At 43.8% G+C, this 11,787-nt stretch overlaps 1 protein-coding gene across 3 annotated transcripts; it reads right to left on the bottom strand.

The window, feature by feature from the left end:
- Positions 1 to 1,773: 1,773 nt before the first annotated feature.
- On the bottom strand, positions 1,774 to 9,751 carry LOC119290765 (protein SIEL-like). 3 transcript variants are annotated; one of them, XM_037569410.1, is made up of 10 exons: positions 9,403 to 9,526; positions 9,160 to 9,202; positions 7,996 to 8,309; positions 7,810 to 7,890; positions 7,121 to 7,354; positions 6,848 to 7,039; positions 6,587 to 6,727; positions 6,235 to 6,321; positions 3,263 to 3,711; positions 1,774 to 3,167 (listed from the first exon to the last, which is right to left on the bottom strand). In XM_037569410.1, exons 3-10 carry the CDS (start codon positions 8,287 to 8,289, stop codon positions 2,240 to 2,242), a joined length of 2,406 nt encoding a protein of 801 aa, XP_037425307.1. In that variant the 5' UTR covers positions 8,290 to 8,309; positions 9,160 to 9,202; positions 9,403 to 9,526; the 3' UTR covers positions 1,774 to 2,239. The 3 variants fall into 3 exon arrangements, with proteins under 3 accessions (XP_037425307.1, XP_037425308.1, XP_037425309.1); XM_037569411.1 differs by lacking the exon at positions 9,160 to 9,202 and having other exon boundaries at positions 9,403 to 9,751; XM_037569412.1 differs by lacking the exons at positions 9,160 to 9,202; positions 9,403 to 9,526 and having other exon boundaries at positions 8,015 to 8,120.
- Positions 9,752 to 11,787: the final 2,036 nt, after the last annotated feature.

Raw genomic sequence — 11,787 nt, 5'->3', positions numbered from 1 at the left:
GCGTATCCAGGAGAAAGAGCGTATCGCCCGATCGAGTCTGCACTGGCAATGGCGTCCCTCGCGTTGGTGCCGAGCTGGTTCCGCCGCCGCGCGCACGTCCCGTCCCCGGAGGAAGCGCGCGAGATCGCGAGGAGAAAGAGAAAGGAAGAGTACGATCAGCTGATCGCTTCGCTAAGGCCGCGACCAAGCACATGGCGGAGTCGTCGGAGGGAACGCCGGGAAGCGCTGGCTAACGAGGCCGCAAAGCGGGAGTGGATCGACGAGCAGAAACGGCTGATCGCGGAGGCGAAGCAGCGATCAGGCGGCGTCCCACATCCCTGTTGGAACGACGACGCGCGAGACAGACGCAGGATGCGGGCGGCGGTGGAGGAACTGTCGGCGGCTTTCGAGGCCAAGAAGAGCCAATGGATGGCTGCGCATAAGCGTTCGGGGCTTGAGGAAGCTCGGCGGAGCAGCACCGCCGTGAAGGTTCGCCCCCTCGTGTCCACGGAGGCGCCTCTGAAGCCCGTAACCGCCGCCGGGAAGAGCAGCGCGGCAGGGGGCAGCGAGTCCGGCCGCCGGGTGGAGATGCACGAGGCGAAGGCCATGGAGCAGAACCACCTGTGGGGCCGCCGCCGAAGCGATGAGTACTACGCCATGCGCCGGGAGGTACTGAGGAGAGACCGTGCCGCTCTTGACGAGATTACGGAGCCGCAATCTGCATGCGCGACGAGGAAGGGAGAAGATCGTATCTGTCCGTTCTGTTCTCGGCTTCTCGCAGACAGGAGATAGATAGAACGACCGACCATGTTCAGTTCGCGGCTTTGTCCTGCGGTGTAATCAGAGGTTTCGTGCACCAGGGGAATCAATTTTTTTTTTAGTTCATCCTATCCTACTAAACTTTTGTGCATGGTTCTTAGCTTTGTCTTGGATATTTTTCACCCTTGTCCTCGATCGTCCGCATGGGCATTTTCACAAATCAACTTTTTTTTAAGGCAATAACAAAAAAAAAAGAATCAACTAAGGATTCAGTGGAAATGAACGAATCAACATGATTTGTAGATGAAGGCTGGTTATACAAGATCGCGAGTGCAGTTGCTGGGCATGTACTCCCTCATCTCCGGTTTATAAGGCCTATCTCAACTTTTGTTTTTCCAATTTAAAGGGCTCATCTCTATCTCATTTTTAGTTTCCAATGCGCATTAAATATTTGCATGCAAGAATTAAAAAAGAACACACAAATGCATGTAATGTTCCTACTCATCTCTACTCCCTCCGTTCCTAAATATTTGTCTTTCTAGGCATTTCAAATGGACACAATATACGGATGTATGTAGACATATTTTAAAGTGTAGCTTCACTCATTTTGCTTCGTATGTAGTCACTTGTTGAAATCTCTACAAAGACAAATATTTGGGAACAGAGGGAGTAATGGCCAAGCATGCATGCACTGTAATTAATCCAAATTAATGCATGAGTTTAATTGAAATAGTTTTGTAAAGTACGAGATACATTCCTCCACTCACAAAATGCCTTGGTTGATGAGATTTAAAATTTGAGTCCCATAAACCGAAAGGGGTGGAGTATTTTGTATAAGAAGAAAAGAAGCCACAGCGAACGCAAGAAACAGACACCAGCGGTACTTTCGACAAACGTAAACACACAACAAACAAACAAAAAAAAGCCGCTGTCATGCGGCACAGCGTATGGTAAGTCCAAAGTTACACTAACGGCGAACCTGTCCCAGGCGCAGAACACACATTAGACACACAAATCATACATGCACAAGGAACATTGGCCTCCGCAACCTCTAATTCAGCAGCCTCATAAAATTCACAGGATTTTCAATTCTTCAGTCATATGCCGACCCTTTACATATACATACGGCGCAAATTTAACATACACTAGCAACAGCAACACATCTTAGTGGTCGGGTAACTGCTTTGTTCCTGCTTACCGCTACCAAAATATCAGCGCAGCCGAATTCTTTACCCAGAGTTCTTGCTAGTACTATATCGGCTATGAGATAACATTTCTTCTGGTCACATGCCATAGAAAAATTCTCAATTCTTAAAGAAAACAACTAATCAGAGTTTGATCTGATACTACAGTGACACAACTAATCATATGAAACTCCTCATTAGTCACTACTGGTATCTTAACTCCTTTCGCATATTACTTGATCCCAGTTGATGTTAGAACACAATGGTGCAGTCGATCAAAGCGGGCATGCTGAAGAACTTGGTGCACATGACCACTATCATTTCAACCATTGCCTTTGCTCGGTATCAGCACTAACAAAGTAGACATCCAATTCATCACATAGTTGGACTACACAATCTCTTGGTCCTCCATGTCGTTCCTGGTGAGTGCCGATACTTCCAAATGGGCATTCAATTACCAAGCATGCCCTCAGAACAAATGAACATGCCATTGGGGTAGCATAGAAAGGAATGACTCTGGAGCAGCTCTTCATCTTATCATTGCCCTCAAAACACGACAAGTCTAAGAAGACATGTTGGACGGACTGACCAGCAACCATGCGGAGCCATATTCTATCATGACTAGAGGTATTGCACAGAGACATGTCAAAGGTCACCCCCACGGGTAATCCATAAACATATGATAACGGATTTTCAGAATCTGTATCCCGGACTTGCAGCACAGCAGTTGTAGCATTAAGCATTTCAAAATCTCTTGCTGGTTTTAGATCAAAGATTTCAAGAAAGGTGCAAATGTTGACAATAGGAGTGCCGTCGATAAAGTTACCATCAAACACTTTCTTAACTTCTTTGCTGAAGTCGGAAAGCTCATAGGATCCATCGGCACACAGACCATCAATGTGATTAATTATCCAATGCAACTTATCTAGCACTAATTTTGAACATGTTCCAAACTCGGACAGTCTACATAAGATAGCTAACAAAGCAAACTCCAAGACTTGAACCTCCAGTTCTCTATTCAATCCAGCATAACAACATTTCATCCTTCTCACAGATGTATCCAACTTCTCAAGCAAAATATCAAGTGATGTGGGGCCAAAAGCATGAGAATCATCCAACTGAATGAACCACCATATTTCAACAATGAGCTGTACTGCATCAAGATAGTCGCATACAAAGCTCAACACCGCACTAGTTGATCCAGAAGAATTTACAGCTAAGCTATTGACTTCTTCTTTGCATGTTCTACAATAAAGATAATCAAAAGAAGTTGAAGTAATCACAAACAATAGCATGAAAGATTGGTTGCATGGGAAAGAACGGAATATGGTAAGTCATACCTCAGAGTACTTTGAACTTCTCCTATACTGTACGGCTTTATCACAACCCAGGCTCCTTTAACTGTTTCTAATATGAGCCGTGACGATTGCATTATCACGACTTCATCTGAGTACTTGCTTGTTTTTCCAGTCGTTTCTACCTGTGCATGAGTTCCTCCCACAGTTTCAACACTGAAACATTCATAATCTCCACCTTCTGCAGACACTAACTTCTTTTCCCAGAACTGCATTCCAACTTGACGATACAAGTAGGATAAGAGTGAATCCTGTTCATCTTCGGCTAGTGCACACGAGATCATCCCAAATAGGGGAATTGCATGTGAAAATATAACTGTGGGTATATCCAGTTTTTTGTCTTTATCATCATAAGCAGCCGAGACAGAAACCATTAACAATGCTTTAATTCTAGGTTTATCCAAGATCAGCTCTCCATCAGATGCCATATTGATCTATGTCATAGATAATATAGCATTAAGGGATATAACAAAACTTCATAAAAAATCCAAAAGAAATGTTACTATACTCAATGTAGCAAATGAAGATATTACTCTACCTACGCATAAAAACAAGTCCGAAGTCCTTGTATGTTGAGAATAACAAAAAGCTAAAGTGAGAAAATATGGTTGGTCAGTGGAATTAATATTCAAATTCTTTTCACCACATTGTTTGCTTATGCTCATTCCTAGTTGGGCCTAAGGAGGATAAGCTGGAACTTAAATATATAAAGCTGATTTAAATATGTTAAAAGTTATTTGCAAACCAAGTGTGTGTGCATGGCATGCTGCTAGGTGTTCTTTTTTGCTATTGGATCTAAAGAGAAGTGAGACTGTACCTCACATACTGAACACACCATCTCAGGTCATAATACCCCCAAAGAGAAAGGAAATTACGTGTGCCAGAAATTATTCAATGATAATGCAGTTGAGAAAGACACATCATGTTAATCTGCAAACTGCTGTCAGCATTTCTTTGAATCGGTAAGATCCCTAAACTAGTAGTGTTGTGATGCATCCTCTGTTCATCTGATTTGGCTCGCACTTCACATTGATTTGGGGCAGTTTGAGCAAAGAATAATGTAGGCATGTTCCTCACTGACAACCCTGCCTATTGTTTTAATATATTGTAGGCAATGTGATATCTAGACAGACAAACCATTATGATGTGCAAAAGGTGTATGAGGCTATGAGCAAGCAGCGGCGTTTTTCTCCTTACTTGATAGACTTGGCTATTCACATTCCTACAACTATTACTTTTTCTCATCCAGTTGGTAGAGATACAGAAGACCTATAAAATGAGTTACCATCATGGCTTATACTTAGTACGTGACCATATCCTCGCAAATTTTTGTTTCTTGGCCTTGATGTAAAACTGTAAAAAGTGGCGGGTCAGCCCATGCCCGGCTCAGCTAAAGAGATATTTGGAAAAAGACGACAACCCAAATAAAGAAGATACAATGTTGGAGAAATGGAACACTCTGGTGCACTCTTGAGGAAGGTTTTAAGGGAAGTCAAACAAGAGGAACTATGCTGCTCGCTGCAACAGTATCAAATATCAACCTTCTGAATGCTGAAAGACAATGTCTCTTTGACAGCAAGGGGGCCTTTGAGGGGAGGAAGCCTAAGGCTTTGATCTGATGTATTCCACTATTCTCGGAATTTTTTTAGTTGTTTCCATGCTAAACTGTAAGCACCTCTCGTTGTAGAACTCAAGTCTCAGCTCCAATGATATTTTATCATCTAACGAAAGGAATCTCAGCTGGTGCGATGCCTGCTATACTGTCTACTATGATCTCTATTTTACAAAATAAATGAGCTACCAGGACCGCTCAAACAATCTGCTAACAATGGTCACATGGCAACGCGGCCACAAATAATCTGACAGAGTGCGTCAAGCCGTGCCTTGGGTATTCTCAAAATCCAAATTTTGGAAAAAACACGTACCATATTGTGGTCTCAGACTGTGGTTTTAGTCTTACATTGACAGCAGAAAGTCAAAAAATGGGAATACATTCTCAAATGAGGGAGTATACTTCTTTCCCTCACGAAACCTAGAAAAACAAATGGTAACTTATGATAAACTATGTGTAGTCTTCTAAATGTTGTAGACAAGTGTTAGATATCAGCAAACAACTGTAATGACATTATATATTTTCTGGTCTATAAAAACCTGCGGTAACTCAAATTTGTACTCGCCAAACAATGTTATAGATTTTTCTCCTTATTTGTTTTATTGACTTGCACTTTGTTGATTGTTGCCATCTCAGCTGGAGGGGTAACGCTTCACGCACCAGACGGTTCACCCAAAAGTCCGAACTAATTGAGAAGGTTGGGCAAACCAGGTATACTTAAACAGGAGGTACCATCTTTTGTCACAGGTTTGGGCATCATCGAGTGGCCGATCCCATGCACTATCAAGCAACCAAACTTTGATGTTCATATCAGTACGAAGTCCACATAATCAGGTGTATCTTATAGGATAGGTATTACACAGGGCTTCAAACATTTGGCTCACGTGGATAATGTATATTAATATGATCTTCTAAATATATATATATATATATATATATTAAATATGCTCTTTGCCTTCCAGATTCAGTTGTCCTAAATCAAACTGTAAATATGCAACACATCCTTAAAGTATTACTTGGCTAAAAAAGAAATCTACAGTTGGGGTTGAGTAGACTTCATCGTTACAAATTACTTAGCAGCCTGCAAATATAGATGCATTCATTGTTATTTATTTAAGGTTGATAGCTTGCAATATTCTCAAATTCCATACGACTGACAGAAAATAAGAACATGGGTACACACTACCGAACTTGAGATGGTACCTCCTTTCTAGTATATACCGAACTTGAAAGAACTGCGCAAACAGAAAGAATCAGTGCAGCAGCAATACTGAAAGTGAAAACATACATTTTATATAGAACATTAGCATGTAGATAAAATTGGAAGTAAGCAATGGAGAAACACCTCTTTGGCTAAATGTTTGGCTATATTGGCTGAAAAGCTCCCATGATTCTTGCCAATGGAAAACAGAACGTCATATATATCTTGATCCTGCATATAATAAATACGGTCGCAACATAGAAGAAAAGAGTCAGTTACCACAAAATTGAAGTCATAGGCTCAAAGCCTCAAATAAATTATAGAGTAAGCAATATTCTATACGCTGAATGAAACTCAAATTAACATTTAGCAGGATAATTGAGGCTTTGTGTTACATTGACTACACAAATAATTCATCTAGAAAATGTTCAAGCAAAGATCAGAATAGCAAGGGAGAGATAATTGTGAGCATGGTGATTGTTCTGCACTAACATACCTCCGGATTTTTCTCCAGACCTGCAATCAGACCATCAAGTGCAGATTTAAACATTTGAAGTTTAGGCAGATTCACTGACCCTAGGATCTTGCGTGCTGCATTTCGAACTACGATGTTGGCATCCATCAATATGCCAAGGAACTGCAAAAGCAACAGGAGGCATAAGATTACCAAATTTAGCATCTAGCACAGTTAACTACAAATAAAGAACCAATTCATACATCTAGCTTACACAAGATACATTATATTGATAATTAGTACCATGTGCATGTGCTTCTCCTGCATGCTCAAACATCCATATGTTGCCATATCAAACAGTGTCTGCAAAGTTTGCAGTCTAACTGCTTCTGTATCATCATTCATCATGTCCATCAACAAGTCCAAGGCCTTCTGTGCATATTGGTTTGAAAGCTTTGCAAGAGCTCCCAGCGTTTTACATGCAACTGTTCGGACCTGTAGGGAGAACATATAGAACAATAAACAAAAGACACGGGACGTTAAGGGGAATTATGTGGTATAAGAGAATGACCTGACCTGATAGAATTCATCTTCAACCCCATGTGCAAATATGCCAGCAGCACAGGGGAATGATAATTCAGGTGGTAGTTTTTTCCCTTTGACGCTAGAGGCACTCCCGGTGTCAGTTTTTATGATCTTCTTAGACAGCGACTGAAGCAAAACACCTCCAGATACTCTCTGCATTTTGGCAAGTGAGTTGAATGCTTCAATTCTTACTTCTGTACACATGTCCCTAGCCATGGAGCTCAGCTGAATAGAGAAGTCCAAAGGGGAAACAAAGCAGTTATCATTACAGTGGTCAGTGGAGTAAAACTTGCAAGTTACAAATATTAAATGCACACAAGCATGATTAGATGCATCTTTCTTATTGTGTGCATCACAAACTGCATGTTTCAGTAGTAAATCTCATTTGCCATGAGTAGTTTCACCTTGTCAAAAGGATTTCTGGTGCTAAGAACAGAAAGGTAAATTGCCGAAAATACAGGTCGTTTAAGTAAAAAACAAGAACATCGCTCCCAGTATCAGTTATGGGCATATGTCGTATAACTATTCATTCCAAACTTTAGTAGCCTGGAATTGACATATAGAAACAGAAGTATTAGGCTAAATAAAAATGTCGGTATCACATTAACATTAGGCCCACACTCAGCTAGTTAATCCTACCGTTCATGAACACCAAATCCAGCGCGAAGTGCAAACCATACCTGTAGGAAAACCCGGTCCATTTGGTCACCATCACCACCCAACTCCTCTCTCATGGCAAACTTCTCCGCACAAAGGCCAATCTATCCACCGAAGACAGGAGATCTCCTCAATTCCTCGTATGTAACTCTCAAAGCATACAGTAGCACAAAAGAAAACATAAGTACCCATAAATGACAAAATCTCACCAATCGTACAGCGGCCAACCTGATACCCTCGTCCTCGTCCCTCAGCAATTTCTCCGCGCAAGCGTAGCAGCACTCCACAACCCCGCCGCCGGCATTCACCTTCTTGAGGATCGCAGCGAGGCCGCTGAGCGCCTCCGCCCGTGCCAATGGGTAGAGTCCGCTGGCCATCGAGACTAGTGCTCGGATCTCCACCTCAGGGTCAGCGCCTGAGCTACTGGATGCGTGCGGCCCCATAAACTGAGCCCTCTTGGCGACAGACGGGCCGGGTTCAGAAGCGGCGAGGCCCTCGTCCATGAGATTCACGGCCCCATAAGCTTGGAAAGAATTTTGCAAAACCCATATAAGTATATTTCTTACAAACTAAAACTAATAATCTCTAGCAAATTAAAATTAGAACTGCATGCTGGTCGCATATTTACTGTATGATTAAATTTTCAGGTCTTTGTAACTGTTATTCTGATATCAGCACAGAGACCTGAAAGGAAGTATCAATTTCCATATAGCTGAGAATTTAAAAATTAAATAGCAACAATGCAGCTGTATGGATTGAACTCCTCCTCAAAGTATATATGCATTTAGATTTAGTTACACATGTTCATTCCAGCTAACTTTCATCCAGATTGCTTAGGACGTTGTTATCCAAACAGCTGATGGAAAGAATTTAGCGCAATACTACAAAACACAGGAGCTAGCATAGAGTTTTTTAAGGGGCATATCTATGTTTTCTTCTCAACGGTAGTGGCCGCCTAACTTACTTTACAAAATGGGACAAGGATAATGGAAGGATGGCCTTGTGCCCTTTATTCATGGAATGGTACTGATCAATACTCATCTGCTGCATAAGTTTCTTCATGGTTTTTTAGACTATAATCCTGACATTTTTTTGCCTTCCTAAATCCTAATCCTGTAGGGGCATTGCTGTCTGCTACATGGCCTAAATGAGCATAGGCCTTGTCAACGGCGTAGCCAGGATTGGCTGACGCCCCGGGCCAACAATGAAGGGCCAAAAAAATTCTCAAAAACTACCCCAGTTTTAAGGCATACAAAAGCAACGCTCATTTGCAACTGATAAAAATCTGAACACAATATTTAACAGTGCTTCATCTGATAATGTAACACATAACAGAAGACAATATAAAGGATAAATAATACAATAGAGGGTACCAAATCAACGAGTTGCCCTAGTTCTTTTGTTCATCTTATCTTCCTGTAAATTGCAACAAAAATTAGGAAAACAGTTTCTACTGCAACAATCAAGCAATCAAGCCATCAAGGTGTATTTTGAAGCATCAATTTGAATGGAGCTAATTGATGCATTAACTCAGAGAGCAAAATATTCAAAAGACCTGCTGTGTGCTTTGTCAAAGGAAGTAACGATTTGGGAGTAGGCAGAGGACAGAAGAGTACCTGGCTGGCTGAACGGTGGCGGGAGGCCGGAGGCGTGGCGAGGTCGCCGGGCGGCCGGATGGTGGCGGGAGGTCGGAGGCGGGGCGTCGCTGGACGGGAGGCGGGGCGTCGCTGGACGAGAGGCGGGGCGAGGTCGCGCACGAGCAGCGGAGTGCAGCAGGTGAAGCCGTGCGAGCGGGGTCGCCGCCTCGCTGGATGAGCAGATGGACTGGACGGGGTTAGACGGGGCGCCGGATTTGACGAGCGGCGGCCGGTGGCTCGCTGCCTGGCTCGATGCGTAGGGTTCCTCTATCGTCTCTGCCTCTCTGGTGAACTGGTCGATAGGGCCAGAGGGGCAGGTGCCGGGCTGAGCCGCGCCAACGCCCCGGGCCACTTTTGAAATTCTAAAAGATATAGGCTAAAAAAATTCCCACGCCCCGGGCCATGGCCCTGATAGCCTGGGCCCAGCTACGCCTTTGGGCCTTGTGATTACTGAGATCAACCATATTTTTTAGAATCAAAAGCATATAAGATCACCAGTTTGTCGGTGTATTAGCAAAGGACCTACCAGCGGTGGTGGAACTGGACTGCCGCGGCGCCGGTGGTGGTGCCCCTTGTGCCTTCTCCATGCGAGAACGGCCGACAGCGGAGGGGTGGGCCGGGAGGGGGCGGGCAGAACCTGGCGGTAGGCGGCGTAGAGGAGCAGGAGGCCGCGAGGAATGGGGCAGGGCCGCGGCGGCGGAGGGAAACTACGGGTGTGCTTTTTCTTAGGTGGGGGGGGGGGCTGTAGAAGCCATAGCCGCGCCAAAGGGCCTTTTCCTGGGCCGGCTCCACACAGAAATGGCCCAGAAGCCGCAGTTGCTATTTCGGGCTGGAGCTCCTCGCAGCCGGCTCCAACCTGGCCTTTTACCGTTTTACCCTCCCGCAAATCTCCATAATCTCTTTTTTTTGACATGAAATCTCCATAATCTCTACTATCTAAAAGAAACGTAACGTTCCCTCTCCCCTCTTATGTCGTCCCACCTTTCGTCCGCCCCTCCACTTACGAGAGCCCCCGCTCCCACCGACTTTTCTTCCCCTTCCACCGATTTTTCTTCCCCTTCAACCAGTTTTTCCTCTGTTACTGAGTTTTTTTGTCTCACGTGAAAACCCAGCGTATCTCAAATATGGTAATAAATCAATTCATGTATGGTAAGGCCATAAACTCACGAAAATCTCAAATATGGCAATTATGGTAATAAATCAACTCACGTATGCTAAGGTTATAAACACACGGAAACCAAATGATCAATCAATCTCTGCCATAGACTCACTGAATCTCTTATGTATAAGGCCATAAACTCTCTCTTCTATGGTAAAAAGGCAGCAGGCCATCAGCTTTGCACCGTCCTCATGAGCACAAGATCGCCGGAGCCACCACCACCACCACTATGGACCAGGGCGAGAAGCAGACTGGCAGCCACAAGTAGTCACATCTGGGCACAACCACTCCAGCAATCACGGCGGGGCAAGGCGGGGCGACTCCGGCAACTTCGCAGGAGTCGCGATGTTCCACGGTGACAACGGTGGCAAGGACAAAAGCCTGCAACGGCTGTTCCACTCCAGATGGGTGTGACTAATATGTTGTCCTGGGTCTCTTTGACAAGTTTCTCCACAAAGCGTGAATGTCTCATCCTGTGATTCTCCAGCAACATTGAACAAAAAGAATGTGCTTCTCTTTGACTAACACATTGAACAAAAAGAATGTGCTTCTCCAGCAACTCTTTTTGACATGCCTTCAAGCTCTATAGCATCCAGGAATAAATTGACCCTAAGGAAGAAAAGCACTGAAATTTTATTGCATTAAGATGATAGGTTGATTTCAATGATGTGATGACTTATTTTAAATTAGGAGATGTGAACTCTGAATCATTTATTTGTTTTGTGTGGCAACTTGTGATAAATTGTGAGATGTGAACTCTGAATCATTTATTTTGTGTGAAAATTTGCATTAATTCTAAGATGTGAACACAGAGTCATCTATTGAATGAGATATGACTCCTATCTAACAGGCAAAAAAATCGTTTAACTGATTGTCCATGTATTCCTGTTCAAGACAGAAACATTAGTAACTGATGCAGAACCTATGCTTACATGGGCTAATGGGATCTCTCAAAATTCTATGCACAAGTTCAGAGTAAGGGATCAGAGGAAAATGCTCAAAATGCACTGGTCAAACACTAAATCTCTCCCCTGTTGTAAGCTGCATGCTGCCTTGCGGAGGAATCGAGAGGAGCAAGGAAATACAGGGCACTTGGTCGCCGAGTGGGTGCCGTGTCACCGAGCATGAGCAGTAGAGGGAGCGGCCGTCAACCAAGCAGTAACATGAGCCCCCCGGGTGCAGAGGGAGGCACTGGGCCGTCGAGC

This window comes from Triticum dicoccoides, chromosome 4B (genome assembly GCF_002162155.2).
Source record: "Triticum dicoccoides isolate Atlit2015 ecotype Zavitan chromosome 4B, WEW_v2.0, whole genome shotgun sequence".
Taxonomy (NCBI): domain Eukaryota; kingdom Viridiplantae; phylum Streptophyta; class Magnoliopsida; order Poales; family Poaceae; genus Triticum; species Triticum dicoccoides.
Note: the sequence above shows the minus strand (reverse complement) of the source record. Positions and strands in the feature narration are given on the sequence as shown.

Bases quoted from the DNA above. Each gene is read 5' to 3' on its own strand.
- LOC119290765 (XM_037569411.1), bottom strand. From the start codon at position 8,289: ATGGACGAGGGCCTCGCCGCTTCTGAACCCGGCCCGTCTGTCGCCAAG. The intron at 6,728-6,847 runs GTACTAATTATC...TTGCTTTTGCAG, and splicing joins AGGAGAAGCACATGCACATG to TTCCTTGGCATATTGATGGA. The intron at 6,322-6,586 runs GTATGTTAGTGC...TATTATATGCAG, and splicing joins GTCTGGAGAAAAATCCGGAG to GATCAAGATATATATGACGT.